Source organism: Notamacropus eugenii, chromosome 1, assembly GCF_028372415.1.
Source record: "Notamacropus eugenii isolate mMacEug1 chromosome 1, mMacEug1.pri_v2, whole genome shotgun sequence".
NCBI lineage: Eukaryota > Metazoa > Chordata > Mammalia > Diprotodontia > Macropodidae > Notamacropus > Notamacropus eugenii.
The window spans coordinates 368,558,912-368,584,935 of record NC_092872.1 but is presented as its reverse complement, the minus strand read 5'-3'; the positions used below and the strand labels follow the sequence as shown (position 1 = coordinate 368,584,935).

At 38.8% G+C, this 26,024-nt stretch overlaps 3 protein-coding genes across 4 annotated transcripts; all 3 read right to left on the bottom strand.

Moving 5' to 3' along the window:
• Positions 1–4: 4 nt before the first annotated feature.
• Positions 5–937, bottom strand: LOC140518431 (protocadherin beta-2-like). The gene has a single exon (XM_072630596.1). It carries the CDS (start codon positions 935–937, stop codon positions 5–7), a length of 933 nt encoding a protein of 310 aa, XP_072486697.1.
• A 3,905-nt stretch (positions 938–4,842) lies between these two features.
• Positions 4,843–16,303, bottom strand: LOC140518412 (protocadherin beta-2-like). Its single transcript, XM_072630580.1, has one exon. It carries the CDS (start codon positions 8,197–8,199, stop codon positions 5,719–5,721), a length of 2,481 nt encoding a protein of 826 aa, XP_072486681.1. The 5' UTR covers positions 8,200–16,303; the 3' UTR covers positions 4,843–5,718.
• A 1,147-nt stretch (positions 16,304–17,450) lies between these two features.
• On the bottom strand, positions 17,451–24,721 carry LOC140518417 (protocadherin beta-11-like). 2 transcript variants are annotated; one of them, XM_072630582.1, is made up of 2 exons: positions 24,542–24,721; positions 17,451–24,276 (listed from the first exon to the last, which is right to left on the bottom strand). In XM_072630582.1, exon 2 carries the CDS (start codon positions 20,998–21,000, stop codon positions 18,610–18,612), a length of 2,391 nt encoding a protein of 796 aa, XP_072486683.1. In that variant the 5' UTR covers positions 21,001–24,276; positions 24,542–24,721; the 3' UTR covers positions 17,451–18,609. The 2 variants fall into 2 exon arrangements, with proteins under 2 accessions (XP_072486683.1, XP_072486684.1); XM_072630583.1 differs by having other exon boundaries at positions 17,451–24,242.
• Positions 24,722–26,024: the final 1,303 nt, after the last annotated feature.

Here is a 26,024-nt window from a genome sequence, read left to right as displayed (position 1 = left end):
GAGTTTACTCAAAGTCCATTTTTTCCCTTAAATAAAGTTCTCCCAATTTTTCTTCAAGCTGAAAAGTTTTATCAATGTTTTCAGAGGGATACAAAAATGTGTAAGATATTTCTCCATAATTCCCTGCGTCTATATCTGTGGCCGTGACTGTGACAACCTTGGATCCAATCGAACTGTCCTCAGGGATCTGAACCTCATACTGGGACTGAGTAAATACTGGAGCATTGTCATTGATATCCACTACGAGCACTCGGACTTGGGCAGTTCCAGACCTTGGTGGGACGCCCCCATCCACTGCAGTGAGAGTTAAACTGACCTCAGACTGCTCCTCCCGATCCAGTGTTCCATCCAGTACAAGCTCTGGGTATCTCCTGCCCTCACTGCTAGCTCGAATTTGAATATGGAAAAGGGAGTTGGGACTGATTGTGTAGTTCTGGAGACTGTTGTTTCCTACGTCTAAATCTCTAGCATTTTCTAGCAAAAATACAGTCCCAGGGGAGGTGCTCTCAGGAATTTTTAGAAGCATCTCAGTTTTTAAGAACACTGGTGAATGATCATTAATGTCTTGTACTCTTAATTCAGCCAGAACAATGTGAAAGGGATTTTCCAATAAGATCTTAAAGGGTAGCACACAGGGCTCGGCGGGGCCGCACAGCTCCTCCCGATCCAGTTTCTCTCTCAGCAGCAGATCCCCAATTCTACGGTTCAACTGCAAATAATCTTTGTTCCCTTTCAAAGAGACCCTGGCCCTCCGATATGACAGCTCCCCCACCTCCAGGCCCAGGGCCTCTGCCACATTGCCCACAAAGGAGCCTCTCTCCATCTCCTCCACTACCGAAAACTGCACCGGCTCTGAGGCCTCCCCAGACACACCCAGCAGAACAAGGAGAAAGAGAACTTGCCTTTGTTGCGGAATCATCCCTCCTTCTCTTTCCATTCTTCCTTTAGCCCCCTCCGCTCCACTATATGCCACAGTTTGATTGCAAATGGTAACCAGACACTACAACTTTTGTCGGTCTGCCTGGTATCTCAGAAATATGAGCGCCCAGGTCTCTTCCGCTAGTTCCAGCTAAGAAAGCTTCCCCTCTCCTTGACAGATTCAGGGCTGTCTTCTCAGAAACTGGCATGTCTTTTCTGCGTCTTCTTAGCCTACAGCGCCACCGCGTGGCTCATCATCATTTCTGAATGCAGTTAATCATGGAATGAGGGTTCATATAAGCTATCCTGTGTTGAATTCCTCTGTGTATTTGAAATTTCCTGGGTCGTTCTTTATGAAAGAATCTATATCAATGTTACAAGCACTGAGAAAGGACACCATGTCTTGGTTTAGGACACTTTGTCCAATGCCGCATACACATAAGCATAAATTAAAGTTCTCTGAAAAGGATGGAGCAATTAGCGCATTTTGAAGTAATATTTAATTTGAGAAAAAGCTACACCTTCATCCAATAGGCCCATTGGGGATGGTTTTTGGAGACCCTCAGGCAGATCAAGAATAAATGGCAAGCTTGCGGTGTAAAGGGAAGGTTTTTTTAACCTTATTTTTCAGCTATGAACGTTCTTCTTCTCCTGAAGTCCAAGAGTCTATAATAGATACCAGATAGTACTACATATTTCTGACGTGGTTTTATAAGTTTTTAAAGGCTATGCTTAACTGTATTGCAGTAATGACCCTGTGATTTGAGGGCTCCTTGCCAGCAAGGATGAGATACTATCCATTACTCTCCTCCGATGGAATATGTGTACGCATATTCCTACAAGTCCACCCATTGCCACTTGAATGCAGAAAATTATGTCTCATCTGTATTTTCCCAGAAAGGAGGTCCATTTTCCTGATTCTGGGTAGAAAGAATGGGGAGATGATCTGCTTATTGATTGGGACTCGATATTCTAAGGTTGAATCGATCTTAGTTCTGTATGAGAGGATGGTTAGAAGTTGTCCCTTATGCTAAAATGCTTTTATAATTTTTTATATTCCTATAATCTCACAATGACTCAGCTCTACAAAAACACTTCTTAATATAGTTAAGCAAAGCAAATCAATACAATGGGAATGCCTAAAAATTATATGCACCATTCAATACCTATAGTAAATCAGTTTTCTACAGAGAAAGAGGAGACATCCTTTGCTTACAGTCCCCTAAAGGCATAATGGCTTACTGCATTGATTGGAATTCTGAAGTGTTTCACATTTGTTTTTCTTCAGAATATTGTGCTTAAATTGTAATTTATTCTTGACCTTCTGCTTGGTTCCTGTTTCAGTTTTTATAAGTCTTCCCAAGCTTCTCTGAAATCTTCATATTTCTTTCTTTGTATTTGTTATTTCTTGCTGCATAATTGCATTAATTCATATATCACAGTTTATTCATTCATCAATAGACGAGCACTTATTGTCCTTTCAGTTCTTTTCTACTACACAAAAAGCCCTCCACCTCCCACTACATTAAATATGGTAATGGGTAGAAATGCTTTTTTTTTTTATTTGGTTAGTGCTTATTTTATAATGAACTAAGGAATCCATGTTCTAAGTATCCAGGTTTCTTTAGGAAATCTCATTCAGTAAAAAATCTACCTACATGCAAAATAGCCCTATGAAAACCAGGAGGTAAGGTTGATGTTGCACATCCCAGGATGGTGTCTGTGGCAGGGGGAACACTGTCTTCCCTGACTTCACATTCATGTATTAGTTCCTTGTCTTTAAAAAAAAAAAATTTATCTTTGTTTTTACATATGTTCATTTCCCCAACATACCTCCCTCTCTCTTCCCAATCTCAGACATTCCTCACTGATAATAAAGAGAAAAACCAGATCAGCAAAGACAACTAATCCATCAACAGAGTTGTATACTGTAGCTAATCTCTTCTTTGGGGTCAAACTTGTGCACTATAATTTCATATCATTTAGTTTTAATTATTAGTTGTCATTTTCATTTCTTTTTAAGTAATTGTTTATATTGTTTTCCTGTTTCATCTTATTTCATCATCTAGCACTTGTTTTTCTTCCCATGATTCTCTGTGTTCTTCAAATGTATTGTTGTTTTCAGTGCAGTTAGATTCCATCACATTCTTGTAACATGATTTGTTTAGCCATATCCCAATTGATGGACATCAGTTTTGTTTCCAGTGCTTTGCCACTTTTGTATTAGCTCTTAAGGCTGTTCAGTCATGGATATCAGTGAAGATAATGGGTCCATTTTCATCTGAATGTAACCAACAGAGAGGAAGATTGGCCTCTTGGAGCGGCAGGATTTGGAATCATAAAAAAAAAAAAATATTGCTTCGATCCCATCTCTGACAGTTACAGTGTGATCCTCAGTAATTTCCTTAGCCCCCAAGAGCTTCAGGCATATCTACTGTCATTTAAAGAGCAAAAGGTATCTGCTCCATTGTGGAGTTTTGCATACCTTGGCACAGGTTTCCACCTTAATCTGAATTTGTTTATACATTAAAAATTATGTTTTCTTTTGGAAAGTTAGATTGCCTGTGTCTATCTTAAGTAACTGATTTCTACTTTCCAATATTGGTGATTATACCTTGTTTCATAAAACTGTATATTAATTATACATCTTCCATTTTAAACATGAAGATATACTAAAGACAATGGAAGAGATTGACCTGAGTGACTTGGAGGAGACAACATATACAACTCAAGTTCATATTTTACCTCTGATTGTTGTTATTTGTGTGACATTGGACAAATAATTTAATCTCCCTTAGTCTCAGTTTACTCATCTGTAAAACTAAGGGGCTGGAACAGATACTCCTGGGATGTCTTTCAGCTTTAGATCTATTATCATATAACTGTTTCATATCTGAAGTTCTTTGATCATTTTCAGATGAGCTCATGATCAAGTCTCTCAAATGTCATTTAATTTAAAACAAGATCATTTGACATCACCCATTTGAATCAGATCTTAATACCCCTGGATTGACACATCCCACAAAGTAAATAATTAATGGGGTATCTTCAGGGAAAGGAAAAAAGGAAAAGTTCATGTAAAATGATGTTATTTCAATTCCTTTTCTTTTGAAGGATGTTCAACACCAAATCTGTGGGACTTCAGGAGAAAACTGTTACAAGCATATTAAAAGTAGTACACCAGAACTACCTTTCACCACCAAAGCCTCATGTAAAGATCAGTTATAGACATTAATTTATAACATTCCTGGAAATTCAGAAGTCAGAGTATTATGCTTCCTTCCTAATTAAGTATCTCCAAATGGAGATACATTGTATATAATTCATTTTATGGTTCCTTTCATTATCTTCACATCTTATAAAATGTTATACTGATTTTTCAGTGTCCATTATTTTTTTATCACTTCCCCAATAATCATTACGGCTGAAGATCAAAATCAGAGACTACCATTAAAAGAATATTTTCAACTGTGCTTACTCTTTGACCCAGCAATACCACTACTAGATTTGTATCACAAAAAGATCAAAGAAAAAGGAAAAGGACATCTATGTGCCAAAAAAGAATGTAATTTGTTTTGTGATGGTAAAGAAATGGAAATTAAGGGGATGTTGATCAATTGGAGAATATTTGAACAAGCTATAGTATATGAGTTTGATGGAATACTATTGTGCTTTAAGAAATGATGATGAGGAGGCTCTCAGAAAAACCTGAAAGATTTGCATGAACAGATGAAAACTGAAATGAGCAGAACCAGAAGAACTTCGTACATGGTAATAGTAATATTGTATGACAATCAATTGTGAATGACTTAGCTATTCTCAGCAATACAATGATCAAAAACAATTCGTAAGGACTTGTGATGAGAAACACTATCAACCTCCAGAGAAAAAACTAATAAGAGTCTGAATGCAAACTGAAGCAAACTTTTTAACACTTTCTTTATTATTCTTGTTTTTGTCGTTTTCTTTAGCAATATGACTAATATGAAGATATTTTCCATGATTTCACATATATAATCTACATCGAGTTGCTTCCTCTCTCAAAGAGGGAGAAAATTTGGAGCTCAAAAATCTTGTAAAGCAAATGTAAAAAAAAAAAATTTTCACATACATGAAATTGAGAAAAAAACAACAAATGTACTAAAAATAATATTTCCAAAGTAGCACAATGTTTAACTTATTATTCAACTGAATTCTATAAATATCAAGGAAAAGAACTATGACTATGTGTAAAATTATAGTAACCATAGGAACAAAGTTGCAAAATCATAGCACTTCTTTGAAAATTTCACAACACAAAAGAGAATAAAAAGGAGAAAAAAATGAGTCAGACCTAAACTACCATTCAAGAAAAACAGAATTGCATTCATTGAGAAAAGAATGAACTTTGGAAAATATTTTCTAACATATGACAGAGCAAATGATAAATAAAAGACAGAAATTCATAGAAATCAAGATGGAGTATGTTCACTACATTTGCAAAATTACTTGATCACAAGCATCAAACATCTACATCTGTAATGTAATGAAGAAGGTATTAAAATTCATTCATTCCTAAAAACTGAGGGACTTGAGCAACGGAGAAAAAAATACCAATACAAAAGGAAAATAAAGAGACAAGAGAATGCAGGCTTTTCAAACTAAGTATGCAGAGAGAAGAGGAAAATGTGAAAGGGGAAAAGAGGATAAATATATAATAAAATGGGATATCACAGAAGTGCAATTTTTTGTTACAAAAAAAAAAGATAACCAATAACAGATAGCAGGGAAGGATGATCCATTGAAACAGAGGTCAAATTATTAAGTGAAGAAAAAGCTATTTCTTAAGTGTGGGTTTTCAATAGAGTCGTTTACACTTCCTTCAGCAGGTGGAAGAGTGGGAATAATGGGCTTCAAGAACTTAAATTCACTGGTCCCTGAGCCACTGGTCAGACAAACCTCATATTGGTATCTCTGAGACAAAGTCCCTGTTCCACTGACATCCACCAAGTGAGCTGGGAAGGAGCCATTTGGATTAAAATGACCACCATCAGTAGCATCTCTCTTCTTCTTCCACAGGCGAATGGCAATGAACATGATAAGAGAGACTAGGAAGAGAAAGGAGACAGAGACCAGTGAAATAACTAGGTAGGTGGTGAGGGAATCAGTCTGGACCTGCTCCTTGGGTACATCCGGGAACTGCATGTAGGGCTCAGAGAAGCCATCCACCAGGAGCACATTAAGTGTGGCCATTGTGGACAGAGGTGGCTGCCCATTGTCCTTCACTAGCACCAGAAGCTTCTGCTTGATAGTATCTCTGTCACTGATGGGCCTTGCTGTGTGAACTTCCCCATTGTGGGCAAACAAAGTAAAGAGTCCTGGGTCTGTGGCCTTGACAAGTTGGTAGGAAAGCCAGGAATTCTGTCCCCAGTCCCTATCCACAGCCACCACCTTGGTCACCAGGTAACCTGGCTCTGCAGCTCTGGGCACCAGGTCGTTGCAGGGAGCTGTGCCATTCTGCAGGGGGTACAGCACAAACGGAGAGTTGTCATTCTCATCTTCTACCAAAACCTGAACCACAGCCTGGCTGCTCAGTGATGGAGAGCCACCATCAACTGCCCTCACAGTGAACTGGAAAGCTTGGATGGCTTCATAATCCAGGGATCTCAGAGCATAGAGATGGCCATTGTCTGAGTTGATGGAGATGTAGGAGAAGAGGGGCAGGTCTCCAGTCTCTGGAGGCAACAGAGAGTAGGTGATTTTGGCATTGATTCCTGAGTCCCTATCACTGGCACTGACACTGCCAATGTGGAGGGCAGGACTGTTGTTCTCCTGGAGGTACAATTTGTAGACTCTCTGAGAAAACACTGGGGGATTGTCATTGACATCGGAGATGAACACCGGGATACTGTACTCAGATCTGAGTCTCGGGGATCCCAAATCGGAGACGGTAATGGTTATGTTGTACTCAGCCCTGCTCTCTCTGTCCAGTGCTCCTTCTGTTACCAACGTGTAGAAGTTCTCAACAGAAGGTTTCAGGACAAAAGGAAGGTCATCTTGGATAGAGCAAACCATCTTTCCATTTTCCCCAGAATCAAGATCTGAAACCCTGAAAACAGCGACCACTGTCTCAGAAGAATTCTCTGGGATGGGACTGCTAAGTGAAGAAATAGTCAGCTCTGGAGGATTGTCGTTCAGATCTATCACTTGAATGATAACAATACATTCTGCAGAAAGACCTCCACCATCTGTGGCCTGAATATTTATAGTGTAAGACTGTGTTAACTCAAAATCCATTTTTTCCTCTAAATAAAGTTCTCCTGATTCCTCTTTAAGGTGGAAAGTTTTGCGAATGTTTTCAGAAGCATGTAAAAATGTATAAAATATTTCTCCATAATTCCCTGCGTCTGTATCTGTGGCTGAGACTGTGACAACCTTGGATCCAATCGAACTATCCTCAGGAATCTGAACCTTATACTGGGACTGAGTAAACACTGGAGCATTGTCATTAACGTCCAGTACAACAACTCTGACTTGGGCAGTTCCAGACCTTGGTGGGACGCCCCCATCCACTGCAGTGAGAGTTAAAGTGATCTCAGACAGCTCCTCCCGATCCAGAGTTCCATCCAGTATAAGCTCTGGGTATCTCCTGCCCTCACTGGTATCTCGAATTTGAATATGGAAAAGGGAGTTGGGACTCATTGTGTAGTTCAGGAGACTGTTGCTTCCTGCATCTAAATCCTGTGCATTTTCTAATACAAATACAGTTCCGGGAGAGGTGTTCTCGGGGATTTTTAGTACTATCTCAGGGTCTAAGAACACAGGTGAATGGTCATTAACATCTCCCACCATCAGTTCAGCCCGAACAATCTGAAAGGGGTTTTCCAGTAAGATCTGGAAAGGCAACACACAGGGCTCGGCGGGGCCGCACAGCTCCTCTCGGTCCAGTTTCTCTCTCAGGAGCAGATCCCCTGTTTTAGCGTGCAGCTGTAAATACTCTTTGTTCCCTTTGAAAACAACTCTGGCTCCGCGATTTGACAGCTCCCCCACCTCCAGGCCCAGGGCCTCTGCCACATTGCCCACAAAGGAGCCTTTCTCCATCTCCTCCACTACCGAAAACTGCTCTGGCTCCGAGGCCGCCCCAGACACACCCAGCAGAACAAGGAGAAAGAGAACTTGCCTTTGCTGCAGAATCATGGCTCCTTCCCTCTCTGTTGTCCCTCCTCTCAGAGTAGCCTGGTTCGATCGCAACAGCAGCCGGAGAAACCTCAAAAAAATGCAGATGCGGTCCGGTTCCCCCATTTCCAGCTAACAAAGCTTTCCCTCTCCTTCCCGGCTGTCTTTGATTCAGTCTTGGCGTGTTGGTTTAGATATTTTTGCCTCTTCTTAGTCTGCAGCGCCACCAAGCGGATCTGTCTTTACTCTGTATAGTTAATAATGTTATTGCTAAACGTTCTTTGTATCCAATTTCAAAACATGTACTCTGCATTTCCAAGGGATATAACTTGATCTTTACAGAGTGAGTTGTATCAATGTTGTATACACCCATAAATGACAGCGTGCCCTCATTTAGGGTAATTTTGATGCCTCATAGATCTAAGTATATTTTCAAGCTCAAAAAAGTGAAAAGAATGAAGGATTTCCAGGTCCCAAATGCAGCCACTAGGTCATCATGGACACATGATTGAGGTTGAGAAAATGCCACAGATTCATTCAGGACATCCACTGGCGATGACTTTCAGAGATTTTGAGGGAGTGTGGGAATGGCAAGGTGGTGTGGGAAAGAGCACATCTAGACCTCCATATTCGGCCTCAACACTTCTCTCCCCTTTAAGTATTTGAAGATAAGCATGCTCTGGTCAGTTGTGATCAAATATCATAACAGAACTGATAGAAAGAGTTTTGGAATCCTCCAAAACAATGACGGGATATCACTTCCTACTGCTTAACAGTTTGAGTTCATGTATTTCCCCTGGAAATCCATCACCTGGGATCTGGGTTCAGGACAATTTTTTCTATTCCTATAGCAAAGGGTATTTCTTAGAAGGTGATTCATTGATCTGACTCTGAGCAGTAGGGAATAGTTTAGAGTTTGTCCAAATTGGATTAGGAGGGAATATTCTATTGGATTAGATGGAGTCAATATTCCCTGAAATCCTACTTCTGTCTATAGGGCAGCTAGGTGGTGCAGTGGATAGAGCACCAGAGCAGGAGTCAGGAGGACTTGAGTTAAAATTTCACCTCAGACACTTGACATTCACTTGCTGTGTGACCTTGGGCAAGTCACTTAAGCCTAATTGCCTCATCCTGGGTTATCTCTAGTCATTCTGATGAATATCTGGTCACTGGATTCAGATGGCTCTGGAGGAGAAATGAGGCTGGTGACCTGCACAGCCCTCTGTCACTTAAAACAAAGTCAATTGCAAGTTATGTCATTATTTCTCTGATGGCATGGTCTTCTTCAGCAACAAAGGATGAACACACACTTCTTCTATCTATACTTGGGTAACACTGGACATGATATTTAATTTCCTGGGCCTCAGTTTCCATATCCATAAAATGAAAGGGTTGGATGAAGATGAATTCTTTGATCTCTTTCAGCTTCAGGTCTATGACCTATATCTAGATCTATAAACTCTCTAGGTCTTAAGTTCTGTGACCACATTCAGATGGTCTCATGATACAGCCTCATAAAGGCCAGGATCTTAGAAATTATAAAAGCAAACTATTTGACCAAGATGGTGACACCCCTGGATTGGTATATACTCTAAACAATGAGATTACTGGAATATTTCAAAAGAGAGAAAATAAAGAAATACTTATGTGAAGTGACTTTTTCTTGTGATCTATGGTCTCTTCAAGTACCTGCAGAGTAAAGAATTTCAGAAGAAAGGCACTACAAACCAGATCTCATATGGTCTCTTATAATGTATCCTTTGAACACAATTAGCTGTTGATAGTAATTCACAATGTTATTAACAATTGTGAGATCACAGTACCATGCTTCCTTCACAATTAGATTTCACTTAAGCTAGAGATATTCCCTCTTCAGAATAATTCATTTCCTTAGTTATCTTCATAAAGATGTATTCTTCATAAAAGTATATACTTAACATATTTTATGTCAGCTCCTTGGTGCTATTTATTTTCCTAACCACAATTATTGCAGCTGATGTTCAACATCAAGTACCATTTTTGAGAGAATACTTTCAAGGATATTCAACATTTTTATACATTGATGCAAGTTAATATTCTAAGTATCAAGAAAAGGGAGTTGTTGTAAAATTAAAATGACCAGAGGAAAGTTGTAAAATGTTTGCAGTACACTAAAAATTTCAAAATAAAAAAGTGAAAAAAAGAATCTAAAAGTGTGCCAGACCTGAATTACCATTTAGGAGAGCCAAATTGTATTCATTGACATAAGGATGAAAATTTGACAGCATTTTATTTCATTGTAAAGGAAATGAAGCCTGAGGACAAGAATCCAAGTTTGGGTAGCTTAATTTAGAAAGAATAATTAAATTATAAGTTTGAAATGGAAAAGAAAATATGTCACAGTTCATTCTTTCCTAAAAATAGTAACAACAATGGGGAACAGCAACCTGAAGAAAACCTAAATATAGAAAGAGAATAAAAAGACTAAGGAAAGAGAGATTTGTAAGCTGAGGATGCAGGGAGAATAGGAAAATTATGTGAGGAGGATGGGAAGAAAAACATAACAAAATAGCATAAAATGTCTTTTAATATTCTACCAGAAGATGAAAACCAGTATTTGGAGGTAGATATAATTTGGTGAAGTGTATTTTAAAAGTACTTGAAAATGCTCTTCCTTAAGGGTGAATTTTCCATGAGTTCCTTGCCACATGACTGAGCAGGAGGAAGAGTGAAGATAATGTGCTACAAGAAATTGAATTCTTTAGTTCCTGAGTCACTGGCCAGACACATTTTATACTGATAGTTCTGGCAGAGGGTCCTAGTCCTGCTGACATCCACCAAGTGCTCTGTGAAGGGGCAAATTGGATCAAATAAAAAACAATCACTGCTATCCCTTTTCCTCTTCCACAGGTGAAAAATAATAAAAATAATAATAGAGATCAGAAAGAGAAAGAGAAAGAGATGGAGGCCAGGAAAATGATTAGACAGGTGATGAGGAAGTCAGTCTGGACCTACTCCTTGGGTGCACCTGGGAGCTATAGGTAGGGCTCAGAGAAGCCATCCACCAGGAATATATTCAATACCCATTGCCTTTCATGAGCACCAGGAGCCTGTGCTTGATGGCATCTCTACCACTGATGGGCCTCCTTGTTCACACTTCCTCACTGTGAGTCAACAAAATGAAGAGTCCTGGGTCTGTGGTCTTGAGAAGCTGGTAGGAAAGTCAGGAATTCTGTCCCGAGTCCCTATTCACAGCCACAAACTTAGCCACCAAGTAACCAGGCTCTGCAGCTCTGAGCACCAAGTCACTCAGCAAGGAGTACAGTATGAAGGAAGAGTTATCATTCTTATCCAGGACCACAACCTGCACGGAAGCCTGGATGCTCAGAAATGGGAAACCATCATCAGCTCCCCTCATTAGTGAACTGGAAAGCTTGAATAAGTTTCATAATCCAATGATCTCAGAGCATAGAGATGGCCATTGTCTGAGTTGATGGAGATGTAAGAGAAGAGAGAGAGGTCTCCAGTCTTGGGAGGTAGCAGGGAGTAGGTGACTGGCATTGATTCCTGAGTTTATGTCACTGGCAGTGACACTGCCAATGTGGAGGGCAGGGCTGTTGTTCTCCTGGAAGTACAGTTTGTAGGCTCTCTGAGAAAACACGGAAGGGTTATCATTGACATCATAGATGGACACCGTGATATTGTGCTCAGATTTGAGCCTCTGAGACCCCAAATCTGTGATGGTAATAGTGATGTTATATTCAACCCTGCTCTCTGTCCAGTATTCCCTCTTTTACTAATGTATACAAGTTCTCAGTGAAAAGTTTCAGAGTAAAGGGAAGATCTCCTGAATGGAGCAAAGCATACTTCCATTTCCCCTGGAGTCCAGATCTGAAACACTGAAAACAGCAACTACAGTCTCCACAGACTTTTCTGGGACAGGGCCGGTAAGTGAGAACATGGTCACCTCAGGGGGATTGTCCTTCAGATCCATCATTTCAGCAGTTACAGTACCTTCTTCCATCTGTGGCCTGAATGTTACAGTGTAAGACTGAGTTGATTTTGTATCTACTTTCTCTCTTAGACAGAGTTGCCTAGAGTTCTCCTTAAGTTGAAAAGTTTTACAAATGTTTTCAGAGGAATGCAAATATGTATAGGATATTTCTGCACTATTTCCTGTGTTTAAATCTGTGGCTCTGGCTGTGACAACCTTGGATTCAATGTGACTGTTCTTAGGGATCTAAATCTCGTACTGAGACAGAGCAAATACATGTGCATTGATGTCAGACCCCCGATCCAAAGTTTTATCTTTACAAGCTCTGAGTATTTCTTTCCCCTTCTGCTGTTTCAAATTTATACATGGAAATGGAAGTTGGGACTGATTGTATGATTTTGGAGATTGTTGTTTACTGTATCTAAATCTTGTTCACTTTGCAGTAGGAATGATATCCCAGAACAGGTCCTCTCAGGAATTTTCAAGATCACCTAGGAACACTGGTGAGTGATCACTAATATCTTGTACCATCAACTCAGCCCAAGCAATCTGAAAGAGATTTTTCAGTAAGATCTGGAAAGGCAAAACACACAGTTCTGCTGGGCCCACACAGCTACTCCCTGTCCATTTTCTCTCTCAGGAGATCTCTTGTTTGATGGTCTAGCTACAAATATTCTTTGCTCCCTTTGAAAGAGCCTCAGTCCCTGCTTTTAGATGGTAGTCTTATCTCCGACTCCAGGGCCTTTGTCACACTGGCCACAAAAGAGTCGCCCTTTACTATCACCATTTTCCCTAACAGTAACTGCTTCCATTCTGAGCCTGTCTCAGAAACACAAAGCAAAATAAGATGAACTTGTCTTAGTTGGAAAACTGAAGAACTTTCCATATCCACTGTTTATCAGATGACCTCAGGCAAGAAATAAGATCCAACTAAGCTTCAGTCTCAGCAGTTTAATCTTTTGATGCATTACTTGAAATCTAGGAATATGAGAGCACATGAAGCCTTCCCACCCTTTCCAGATTTGTGTTAATGAAACTTTTTTTCTCTTTCCTCAGCATCTGACATCCAGTCTTTTTGTTTGTGGCCATCAATAAATGTAGCATCTTTCCTTCTTTTTAGTGTGTAGAGCCAACTCGTGTCTTCTGTTCCTTCTTTCCGTTAGAAAATTATGGCCACATTTGATAATACTATGAATGTTCTCAGGGCAGCAACATGGTAGTGAATAGCGAGCCGGACCTGGATTTAGGAAGACTCCTCTTCCTGAGTTCAAATCCAATCTCAGACAATTTGTTATCAGTGTGACCCTGGGCAACTTACTTGACCTTGTTTGCTTCAGTTTCCTCATCTGTAAAAATGAGTTGGAGAAGGAAATGGCAACCCATTTCTGCCAAGAAAACCCCAAGTGGGATCATGAAGAGTCATATATGACTAGAAGTATTTAATATGTGATAGTAAGCATTGAATTAATAAGACATTGAATAATAATAATAGCCTATATTGATAAAACCTTTTAAGGTTTACAGTTTATAAAGTTTTACACTTTATCTCACCTGATTCTACTTGTGAATTTTTAAGGATGAGAAAAATTATGGTTCAAGAGATTAAGTAACTTTCATAATCAATCCACATATATCAAATCCAGTAAACTTGCACTAGGCTATATAAAACTTGTATTTCAAAGAATTTATATTTTCATCTCTGAAAACTGAAATGAAATATTCATTCATCCTGAAACTTTGCCCTACACTTTCTAGATGATAATTATTTTTCAGATGATAGGGGGTGGGAATGGGAGTGGGGAAAAGTTCATAAATGCAGAGGAGCAAATAATACATCTCCCTATACCGAAAAGAGCAGTTAATTTGAAGTCAGAGGATCTGGGTTAAAATCCTGACTGTGTTAGCATTTGTGTATTCTTAAGCAAGTCACAGCACTTCTGCAGCCTCATTTTCTACATATATAAAAGGAGGAGGCTGATATAGGTCAGGGGTTCTTAACTTTTTTATAAGGATCTCTTGAGTAGCCTGAGGTCAGGTTCTGGACCTATCCTCAGAATAATGCCTTTAAATGCACAAAATAAAATAAGTCAGATGGCAAAGGAAATGAACTATATTGAAATGCAGTTGTAATTTTTTTAAACTTAGAGACCTCAGGTTAAAAACTCCTAGTGTGGATCTCTAATGTTCTACATCTAAACCCACTGAAAACATGACTCTGCAAACCATGTAGGGCTGCCAAGTCATTGATACAGCTACTGGGTACAGGCCAAATGAGAGGCAAGACTTCATTGCCTTAGCAAAGGCCATGCCCTAACATCACAAGGATCACCTGGCTGATCTATAAAAAGGTTACAAGATAGGGCAGCAGTGAAATGAAAACAAAGGCCCTTTTACAGACTAAAAACTCATACGTACTTTTGTCTGCTTTGTTGGGTTTCCATCAGCTAAAGTTTTCCTTCCAGTTCATGTTGATGAGACTAGTTCATGAGTTATTTGAGCTGACCTTTTCTATTTGCTTCAACTGGATCATTTTTGGTGAAGTAAAGTTCTGCACAACTGGAACTCTGGAAGAACTTTGTGAAGTAAATTCTTCATCCTATTTTCCTTTTATGTGAGTTGGTTTCTTTCCCTTGAAATACACCTGACTGAGTCTGGATTGAGGAAACCCTATGTCATTTGTATTTTCTAAGAGACTAGGAATCACTTGGCAAGTTACCTATTGATCAAGAGGGAAAGAGGAGGGGAGAGATAGAAGTGACCAGAATTGACTAGATAAGGAGGGGTGGTAGCTTGGATGATACATGGCTTTCAAACTTTGCTCCATCAGTTTCCTTCTGAAAACATGTCTATAAGGTTACCTTCTCTCCAAATTTGTTGTGCTGGGGAAGAAGATTTTCTGGGATGAGAAGAGAAGATTTAGAACCTTCATATCTCATATCATAAAGAGAGTCTCTGATTGGGAACATCCTCAAGTTACAACAGATTAAGTTAACAATCAACTGAATCTGTGCTTTTCTAAAATAGCCACAGGAAAACCAAAAGAAAAGACTTAACTTCCTAAAGAATTGGCTAATGTTGACCACTTGAGAATGTTTTAGCTTTGGGAACTCTCCTTAACCCATCCTCATATTCCCTGTGTTTGCTTTTAATATACACATGTGGCTACCACTTGAGACAGTTGAATCTTTTCTAAAGAGTAACTAATATCATCAAACTTAAAATATCCTTCATTCTTGAGGAAAGTGTCTGTGATTGATCATTACCTTATACTTTTTACACAAAAAAAATGTATCTTTTGCAAATAAATTTGTAAATATTTCTTAACAAATTTTTCATAGATTCATATCACATCATAATTGAAAGGAACCTTAGAAGTCATTTAAGATCATACACTTATAATTAAAAGAGACCTTAAAGGGTAACTAGTTTAACCTCTTCTCTTGAAGATGAGGAAACTGAGGTCCAAGACACTAAGTGATTCTTCCAAATTCATAAAGGTAGAAAGTGACAAATTGAGGATTCCAATCCACGTTATATGCTTCCAAACTAAGAGTTCTTGATTTAATCAATCTACTTCCACTTGTCCATACCTTCCCTAAAGCACAAATGCCTCTACAACTTTCCTGATAAATTGTCATAAAGCCTCAGCTTGGAAATCTCCAGTTTGGGGTAATAATTATCTCCTAAAGAAGTCCATTACATTTTAATACCTCTAATTGTTATGTCATTCCTCTATAGATAAGCAGAAAAATGATTTGAATATCTAGTTCTTGAAAAAAAAATGCAGAGGCTATAAAAAAGCAGCATGAAGTGTTCCAAATTCCTACTAACCAAAGTAATATAATTTAAAACAGCTCTGAGATATCATCTTATATCCATTACATTGACAACGATACAATGATAGACACAAAACGATAAAGTCCAAAGCTGGTGGAGCTGTAGGAAAACAGGCACAGGTCCTACTTTGCTATAAGAATTGTATAAATTGAAAGAAACAAACAAATAAAAAATGAATAAATAAATAAAAATTGAAAAAATACTTTGAAAAGCAAATATCACACAATAATAGCTACAAAACTCACTCCTTGAACCATTGATCCCACTCTGACCCAAATACTAAGCATGTTACTGACTGGAACAAAGGTTCAATTGGAAAAAAAATATTCCTAGCAACACCATTTCCAATAGACAAAAACAAAACAAAACAAAACTGGAAACAATGTGCCCAACAATTCTGGAATGATGATCAATTGTGACATAGGTATTTATTGAAATATATTATAATGCCAAAATAAAAGGCAATATGAAGAATACAAATAAATATGGAAAAATGTAAATGAAACAATGTAAATTATAAAAAGAACACCCCAAACAGCAATTACACGCTGTGTATGAACCTGATGAATATGATAATATGACAGCATTAACATAAAAATATATAGAAGGAAAAGTTATTCAGAAGGGGACTCAGAAGCAAACATAAAAATTTTTATTTTTTTAAAAAAATTTAACATATGCTTTCTTTCATTTTTTGAATCATGAAAATTTTCTGTTTTATGTATAGCTTTAAAATTTATTTTTATTTGAATATTTGCTTTGGTGCTGGCAAATCTGACACAATTATTCAATTCTTCTATCCCTTACTATTCAGAAGGCCATGAAAAGACATGAGGAAAAATATTATTTTAAAAAATCAAACCTTTCTACTACATTCTACTTTACAAGTCGAATGCTACTTTACAATCTAAGCCCTAAATTTTTCCTGGTCATGTTGGTCTTATAATAAAGAGTATTAGTTCTTGTCATTAATTCATAAATGCTACTGAATTATCAGGAGATCAAATGGGTGTGCTGTCTTCTGGGAGATGTACTGAATTTCCCCAAAGTTTGACACATTAGCTCTTTGGAACAACTTGTCATATGAAATACTTTTGTTATTTCCCTTCGTTAAGGAAGGTAATTAGAGACAGCTAGGTGGTACAGTTCATAGAGTTCTATACCTGAAGACAGGACAGACCTGAGTTCAAATCTGACTATAGATATCTTCTAGATGTGTGATCCTGGGTCAGTCACTTGAACACTGCCTCAATTTCCTCATCTATAAAATATGGATAATAATAGCACAGTAGATTCAATGGTAATTGTAAAATGAGGTGAAATTCATAAGGAACTATATACACACATATGTATATGCATTTAATATACATATACATACATAAACACACATATATATTATCATTTTTAGTAAGGACCATTCCTTTTAAAATTTATCAATTCTTTAATGCAGATGTTATTTTTATTATGTTTTCCAACCATTGTTATTTGGGAATTCAAATTTAGGTTCATTTATGTGGAGTTATTTTCAACAATGTTAAAAACAAATTCCCAATGACTACAAAGAAACAGAAGTTATAGTAAATTATAATTAGCACAATCATAAAGTAACCTGTACTCCTATTTTTTATAAAGATGTGTGTGTGTATGTGTGTCTGTGTGTGTAAGAGAGAGACAGAGAGAGAGAACAGTGGTATATCCCCACAAATCCATCCACGATATCTGCATATATGCTGCAGAAGAGTCAGAGTTGTCCTCACTGAGATGGCAAGGATAAAGTCAGGCAAGATTCACTGGGTTCCTTTACCCAAATGGTGGAGGAGAAACATGTAGATAGGTTCATCAGTCATTTGGCGGTGTTTTTTTTTAATGGAAGCCCTGACATGAAAGAAGTTGTTTTTGTTAAAAAACAGCCTTTGTATTCATTCTTGTCTGACCTGCTCATGATATCTAGTACTGACATAGCATAGGCAATAAATATTTGCTGATCTGTTGATTGCTGATTACTGTATTCAAACATATCTGAAGAGTGAAAATTTGTAAAAGATTTCAGTGGACTCTGTTTACTTCATAAACATCTATGGGGTGTAAAATTGCTTCCTCCTGTTTCACAGTCATTCTATAGTCTAGAAAGAGCTGCTTGCATGGGCTGTGGTTATGTAGAGATAGTTTCATTTCTCATAACCAAAAGCTGAGAGATGAGAGTGGCAGTGAGGCAGAAGCCCATATTCTCTCATATCATTTTGTGAGTGTTCCACCCAAAGTTTGTATGCTTTCAATAAATCATTAGTGAGATTAAAGCTAAGTGTATTTACATTTCTTGAGACAAAGAAAGGGACTAATACAGTTTTCAAAAACATTTCCTAATAAATGATACAGATTAAGAGAGCTAATGTAGTTTACGGCAGAGAAAAAGTTTTAGTATCCTAACAAAGTTTGTGAATTTAATTGCATCAAAACATCCAAGTATGAAATGAGAAAGCAAAAATAAAGTAGCTCACACATTCCTAGAAACTGATTTGGAACTAGTATTACCTGGACAATAGTCAAATACAGAAAGAAAACAAAAAATAAAAATGAGAGAAAGAGTAGCAGGGGAAAGGAGAACATGGAAAATTATAACACATATGTTTTAAAATAAACTCTTCTCTCCCATAGGAAGACAGAAAATAAAAGGGTAGAAATAACTACAAAACATAATGGCAATGCATTGCAAAATATTTCTGTCCCTAATTGAAGTCCCAGCTATTCTTGAATGATGGGTTTTCTTCTAAATCCCTCCTATTATCCTGAGCAGGGATCCTGGGGATAATGGGCTTCAGGAATTTGAATTCACTGGTCCCTGAACCACTGGTCAGACACACTTCATACTGGTAATTCTGGGACAAAGTTCCTGTTCCATTGACATCCACCAAACAGCCTGGAAAAGGGCCATTTGGATCAAATCTGCTGCCATCACTAGCATCCCTATTCCTCTTCCACAGGCGAATAGTGATGAACATAATAACAGAGAACAGGAAAAGACAGGAGACAGAGGCCAAGGAAATGACTAGGTAGGTGGTAAGGGAGTCAGTCTGCACCTCCTCCTTGGTTGCATCTGGGAACTGGATGTAGGGCTCAGAGAAGCCATCCACCAGGAGCACATTCAGTGTGGCCATTGTGGACAGAGGTGGCTGCCCATTGTCCTTCACCAGCACCAGGAGCCTCTGCTTCATAGTGTCTCTGTCACTGATGGGTCTTGCTGTGCGAACTTCTCCATTGTGGGCAAATAAAGTAAAGAGTCCTGGGTCTGTGGCCTTGACAAGTTGGTAGGAAAGCCAAGAATTCTGTCCCCAGTCCCTATCCACAGCCACCACCTTGGTCACCAGGTAGCCTGGTTCTGCAGCTCTGGGCACCAGGTCATTGCAGGGAGCTGTGCCATTCTGCAGGGGGTACAGCACAAACGGAGAGTTGTCATTCTCATCCAGGACCATGACGTGAACTAGAGCCTCACTGCTCAGAGATGGGGAACCACCATCAACTGCCCTCACAGTGAACTGGAAAGTTTGGATGGCTTCATAATCCAGGGATCTCAGAGCATAGAGATGGCCATTGTCTGAGTTGATGGAGATGTAGGAGAAGAGGGGCAGGTCTCCAGTCTCTGGAGGCAGCAGAGAGTAGGTGACTTGGGCATTGATTCCTGAGTCCCTGTCACTGGCACTGACACTGCCAATGTGGAGGGCAGGGCTGTTGTTCTCCTGGAGGTACAGTTTGTAGGCTGTCTGAGTAAACACTGGGGAGTTATCATTGATGTCAGAAATGATAACCGTGATATTGTGCTCAGATTTGAGCCTGGGGGATCCCAAATCCATGACTGTAATAGTGATATCATATTCTGCCCTGATCTCTCTGTCCAATGCTTCCTCTGTTACCAATGTATAGAAGTTCTCCAGAGAAGGTTTCAGGGCAAATGGAAGATCATTCTGGATGGAGCAAACCACCCTTCCATTTTCCCCTGAGTCTAGATCTGAAACCCTGAAAACAGCTACCACAGTCTCAGGGGAATTCTCTGGGATGGGGTTGGTAAGTGAGGACATGGTCAGTTTGGGCAGATTGTCATTCAGATCTATCACATGGATTAGGACTGTGCATTTTCCAGAAAGGCCCCCACCGTCTGTGGCTTCAATATCAATTTCATAATATTGAGTTGTTTCAAAATCCACAGTTTTTATTAGTGAAATTTCACCTGAAGATCGATCTATTTTAAAAGTTTTACGAATGTCTTCAGAAGCATAGGAAAATGTGTAAAATATCTCTCCGTTATTTCCTGTATCTAAATCTGTAGCATGCACCTCCACAACCAGGAAGCCTGGGGGGCTATTTTCGGGAATTCTCACCTCATAATTAGGCCTCTCAAACTCAGGGGTGTTATCGTTGACATCCACTACGAGAACTCGAATCTGAACAGACCCAGACCTGGGTGGGGACCCACCATCCAAGGCAGTGAGAGTTAATCGGATCTCAGGCAGTTCCTCTCGATCAAGAGCTTTGCTCAACACCAGCTCTGGGTACTTCCTGCCGTCATTGCGTGCACGTATTTGAACTTGGAAATGGGAATTAGGGCTGATGGTGTACTTTTGGAGACTGTTGATCCCAACGTCCAAATCCTCTGCACCGTCTAAACGGATTATCTTTCCAGGAGGACTGCTCTCGAGGATTTTCAGGAGCATCTCATTGTCCAGGAACACTGGCGAATGGTCATTTATGTCTAGTACTAGCAGCTCAGCCAGAAAAATTTGAAATGGGTTTTCTAGTAATATTTGGAAAGGTAATACGCAGGAATCGGTAGACCCACACAATTCCTCCCGATCCAGTTTCTCTTTTATGAGTAGATCCCAGGTTTCACGATTGATCTGTAAATACTGTTTGTCTCCTTTAAAAGCGACCCGGGCGCCCCTATTAGATAGCTCCCCCAATTCTAGTCGCAGGGCCTTAACCACATTGCCTACAAAAGAGCCGCTTTCCATTTCCTCTGCCACAGAAAACCTCCAGGACACCGAACTCGCCTTAGACATGCACAGCAAAACAAAGAAAAGCACGACTTGCCTTAGTCTCCGAATTGCGTTCTTGTCTGCTTCCATGCTGAAACCTTTAAAAATATTCTTGGTTTATCCGAATCCACACCTCTGGACACTACGGGAGATTGTAGACAAATAACCCCTTCTGGGGGCCCTGCTCTCCACCAGCTCCTGCTAACGTCCTCCTTTTTCTGACCAGTTAGTGCCAGTGTGAGTCACAGAGTAATGGAGGATGCAGGGTTTGGTTTTTTTTTTATTATTTTGTTTTCCAGATCAGTTTTTCTCCTTCTTATCCTGCAGCGCCACCATGCGTCCTGATGGAGAATTTTACTTTCTCAATCCAGTTCCCAATGGCATGAAGATTTGTCTCAGGCAGATAATACTTAATGTGTTTAGTTTTCGAAGGGAGATATTGAGCTCTGGTTGTAGCTAAAAGGGCATGTCATTTGATTTTTCTATGGGAACCACACTCCAACCAACATCACACATATGCACCAATTATTATAGAGAGATATATCTGTATATATCTGTAACTGTAGCAGACTTGGAACACCTGTGCTTTTACAACATATAAATCTCAGTGAGAACAATTTCAAAATTAGAGAAGACTATAATTAAGTAGAGAGTAAAATTCACAATTAATATAAAGGATATTATGTTCATAATATAAAGGATATTATGTTTGCCCGAGAGGCAAACATGAGAAGCATTTTTCTTTTCTTGGTTTTGGTCACACTGATGTAATAACAGCGAATGTCAAGAATCTCTATTCTAAAAAACTCTCAATGCAACAATCAGAGGATAGTGAATAAGAAACTGAGATGGTTCTGAATCCACAGACTCTTAAAATAATTATTTTATCTTTACCACAGTTCTCCATGTCTTTTACAGTATTTCATGTAGCTTTTCCATTTGGCTGCAAGCCTAAGTGTGATCCACCTGTCAAAAATTATTGTGCATTCTTTGGTTGCATGGAATGGAGAGTCATTGCACTTTTCACTTGTCTAATCATATGTTTTCCCAAAAATATTGTTATTGGTGACACAATTTAAGGGGAACACTGCAAAACTGGTGCTTATCTCATGGCTGCATTCGGAAAAACTGAAGAAATGATAAAAGAGAAGATGACTTTTGGTATGAGTATGGGGGAAAGGGAGAATACATTCTTTAGATATTTGAAGGCCTATCAAATAGAAAAGTGATCAGATTTTTGTGTTGATTCCAGAGACAGAACTAGGACCATTAGGTAGAATATACAAAGAGACATATTTAGATGAAATTGAAGAATTTTTGAAAATTAAAATAATTTAAAATGGAATAAGTTGCAATGTGAGGCAGTAAATTCTTCATCATTGGAAGTATTCAAGTAAAGATTGTATGAAAACCTGGAAAGGGTGTAGGAGAGGGAATATCCTCATAATTTGGAGTGTTGAACTAGATAATTTTCTCTGTTTCCTTGAAAACACAACATTGCAGGATATCTCTGATGCATTTGGTTCCAGTTGGTCATGTTGTTTGGAAATCTTTAATATCGTATTGAAATCTTCAATATTGTATTGAAATCTTGAAATCTGTTTCTTGAATAAGAAAGCATTATCATCTTGGCTTCAAAAATACATTAGCTGAAATAGGGAAACACAGAAGATGCCAAAGAAGAGAAGGCAGAATGGAAAGATTGATGACTTGGGTATTAGAAGATTAAGGTTCAGTCTGGGCTCTGCTGCTAATGAACTTTAAAATTTTGAGTAAGTTATTTAGCTTCTCTTTACCTGTTTTCTTATTTGTAACATGAAAGAATTGGATCTCTATCATTCCTTCCAACTCTAATATTTTACAACTATTTTATTTCTAAGGAGAAAGGAAAGAAAAAGAAGATAAATGTTCATAAACATTTTAATCCATTAGTAAGTAAATTATCTGTAACAGAATTTGTAACAGAAATGGGGTGGGGGAACACTAGATTGGGAACATGAAGAATTTATTACTCTAGAATTAGAATTAGGGTTTTCCTCCCTATCCCAGCACCACAGCTTTTGAGTTTCAAGACATGAATTCACTGCTTTCCAACTGAGTAGTCAGACATACTTCATGCTGGTAATACAGGACAGGCCCCCAATTTGAATGCCATCCAGAGGGCCAGGAAGAGTCCATTTGGCTAATGTAGCTCAAGTCCACAAGGTGTTTCTTTTCCTTTCGTTGGTGAAGAAGGATGAATATAGCATAACTGGTAGAAGTGTAGAGAAATGACAAGTAGAAGATGAGGTTGTCCCACTGGTCTTAGGATTTCTTACTTGGGCCTTTAGGATATCTTATGGAGAATCATAATGGTTATATCTGATGTGCTTTTGCTCTTTTTGTCCATTATTCCCTGGACTACCAAGTATCAGTAGTAGTTCTCCACAGGAGGTTTCAGGGCAAACTTCTCTTACTCACAGTGGCAAACCATTCTTCTTTTTCCCCCTGGGTAAATTCTCCCTAAATAGGGGTGGCAATATGAACTACAGCAGTGATTTCATTAGTATATGGAACTTTCCTGGGAGGAAAATCCCTCAATTAATGCAGGTTACCATCTTCGATGCAACTAAGTCTTAGAGAATTGCCTAGAGCACTAGGTGGTTGTGACTTGCCTAGTGTCACACCCAATCAGTTATGTGTCAGAGTTGTAACCTGAACCCAGATCTTCCCATCTCTGAGGCTACAATTATTTTTCCTTCCCGCTATAAATTTGGAATACAGTTTTTAAAAATAGTCCCACGCTAGCTCTTGAGATGCTAAATGATCACCTGGTCAGCCAAAAGAGATAATCCTTAAACGAAATTCTTAAATGGAAAGAGATCCTATACTAGTCTAAAGGTTCCGCTGGGCTTCACATTTACAATTAAATGGAATTGCTTCATAGATCCAGTGCACTTGGAGAGAAAATCGCCAGATATTTAATTGTTTTCAAAAAGTTCTGCTAGCTTCAGGGACAGAGTAGTAAATAGGTAAGTTATTTCTCCTTGATTTTGGTCCATTCTCATTAAGTTCCACAGATTCGATGAGGACTTTGGAAGCTGTGGACCTGGGTGCAGAGATGAGGTTTGTCGGTATTTAAAACTAATTCGACGTAAATTCTGTCCTCTGCTCTAGATCCAGTTTTATTGTGAAAATAGAAGTTGGGGTCTGAGCAGCTATTTTGGGATACTGTTGCTTCCTTGTCTACGCTCAGGGCAGTTTCGATCTGTGACACAGTCCAAAGGATGGTAGTTTCACGGACGTTCAGGGGTAGTCTTTAAGTCCAGGAATACAGGCATTTGTGTTTCAGTCTGGGTGAAGTGCAAAGAGTTTTCCAGTAAGATACTGAAAGGCAAGTACACAGAGCTTGGAAAGACAGCTTAGCTCCTCCCAGTCCAATTTCTCCTTTTAAAAGCACTCCCTGGTCTCACAGTTAAGCTGCAAATACACTTTGTTATGTTTGATTTGAGAGAACCCAGTTCCCCAGGCTGACAGCTACCCCACTTCCAGTCCCAGGGCCTTTGCCACATTCGCCACCAACGAGCCTCCATAGGCTCCAAACCCACATCGCCCACGCACAGCAAAATAATCAGAAGCGTATTTTCCTTACCCGCCGAGGTGTGTCTAGCATAACCTTCATTGTGCCTTTCTGGGTGCGTCCTTCAGCTTAAAAACATTCTCAGTTATTCAGTGAGGAGATTTAGATCTAGCCCCAATTCACTGTGTTGTTTTGCTCCCAGGAAGCTTCCGTCTTTCCGGAAAGACAATTGTTTTCCCGTGTGAGGAAGGCTGAGAGAGGCGGAGCCCTCGGTTCTCCTTCTTAGCCTACAGTGCCACCAGGCGTCGTAACACTCAATTTAATATTTTCCCACGAAAGGCGCTTTTTAAAGAGGTACACAATATATGCGCCAAAGACTTTCTAGGTGATTTAAATTTTATGTGTTGGGGGAAGGGAGTTGGTTTTGCCACCTATTTAGTTCTTATGAACATGACAATTTCTAATGTACTTCTTCTGGCCAGTCATACTCTTTCTGGATTTATGCCCAGAGTTTCAACTTATTTTCTCTATGTGGAGGAGACCGAATCTGTATTTCCTTAATTAATACATTATTATTTCAAATAGCCATCCAACAACAAAAATTTGCATGCATATGCATACACACAAGGCAAAGCAGAAAAAATATTGTAAATAAAAAATAAAGTACAATAAAAATATTGTAAATAAGCACTTAACCATAAATATGGGTAACTGGCAGTTTATATTAAAAGTGTGTCACTGTTGGTGGAGCTTTGAATTGACTCAACTATGTGGAAGTAGTTTGAAATTAGACTTTTTTTAAAAAGTGACCAAATTGTCCACACTCTTTGTCCCAGAGATCCCACAATTAGGTATATATACATATATACCAAGGATGTCAAAGACAGACAGGTCTCATATACATCAAAATATTCATAGCAGCTCTTTGGTAGTAGCAAAGAAATAGATATAAAGTCAACGTACCTGGATAGGGGGATGGCTAAACAAGTAGTGGTAGATAGATGAAAGTGGATGTTATTGTGAAGTTAGAAATGATGAATATGAAGAATTCAGAAAATCAGGGGGAGATTTATATGAACTGATTCAAAGTGAAGTAAGTAGAACAAGGAAAATAATAAACAAATGGAAAGAACAAAAATAAAAACCATGCTGTTATAATGACCAAACTTGGCTCCAGAGAAGAGAACCATCAATCAATCAAATATAAATTATTAAGTGTCTATGTCCCAGACACTATGATTGCTGCTTGGGTTACCAAAAAAAAAAAAAAAAAGTGACAAGTTCCTGGTTCTCAGTGATTTCTATTAAACGAGGCAAGATGAACACACATATACATATATGTATACATATATGAAATACATTTACAAAATAAATACAAGATTGGCAGTGGTTGTGGGACTACACCGGGAACTATGGGGAGCAGGAAAAGGCAACATTTGACCTATCGCAAAGGAAACCGGGAATTCACCTAAGAACTAGAGGTTAAGAGAAATATCCTAGACATAGAGGACAGTTGGGAACAGTGCCAAAACAAAACCCAACCCAGTTTACCTGA

Excerpts from the sequence above, each read along its gene's own strand:
- LOC140518431 (XM_072630596.1), bottom strand. The coding sequence starts at position 937 with ATGGAAAGAGAAGGAGGGATGATTCCGCAACAAAGGCAAGTTCTCTTT.
- LOC140518412 (XM_072630580.1), bottom strand. The coding sequence starts at position 8,199 with ATGGGGGAACCGGACCGCATCTGCATTTTTTTGAGGTTTCTCCGGCTG.
- LOC140518417 (XM_072630582.1), bottom strand. The coding sequence starts at position 21,000 with ATGGAAGCAGACAAGAACGCAATTCGGAGACTAAGGCAAGTCGTGCTT.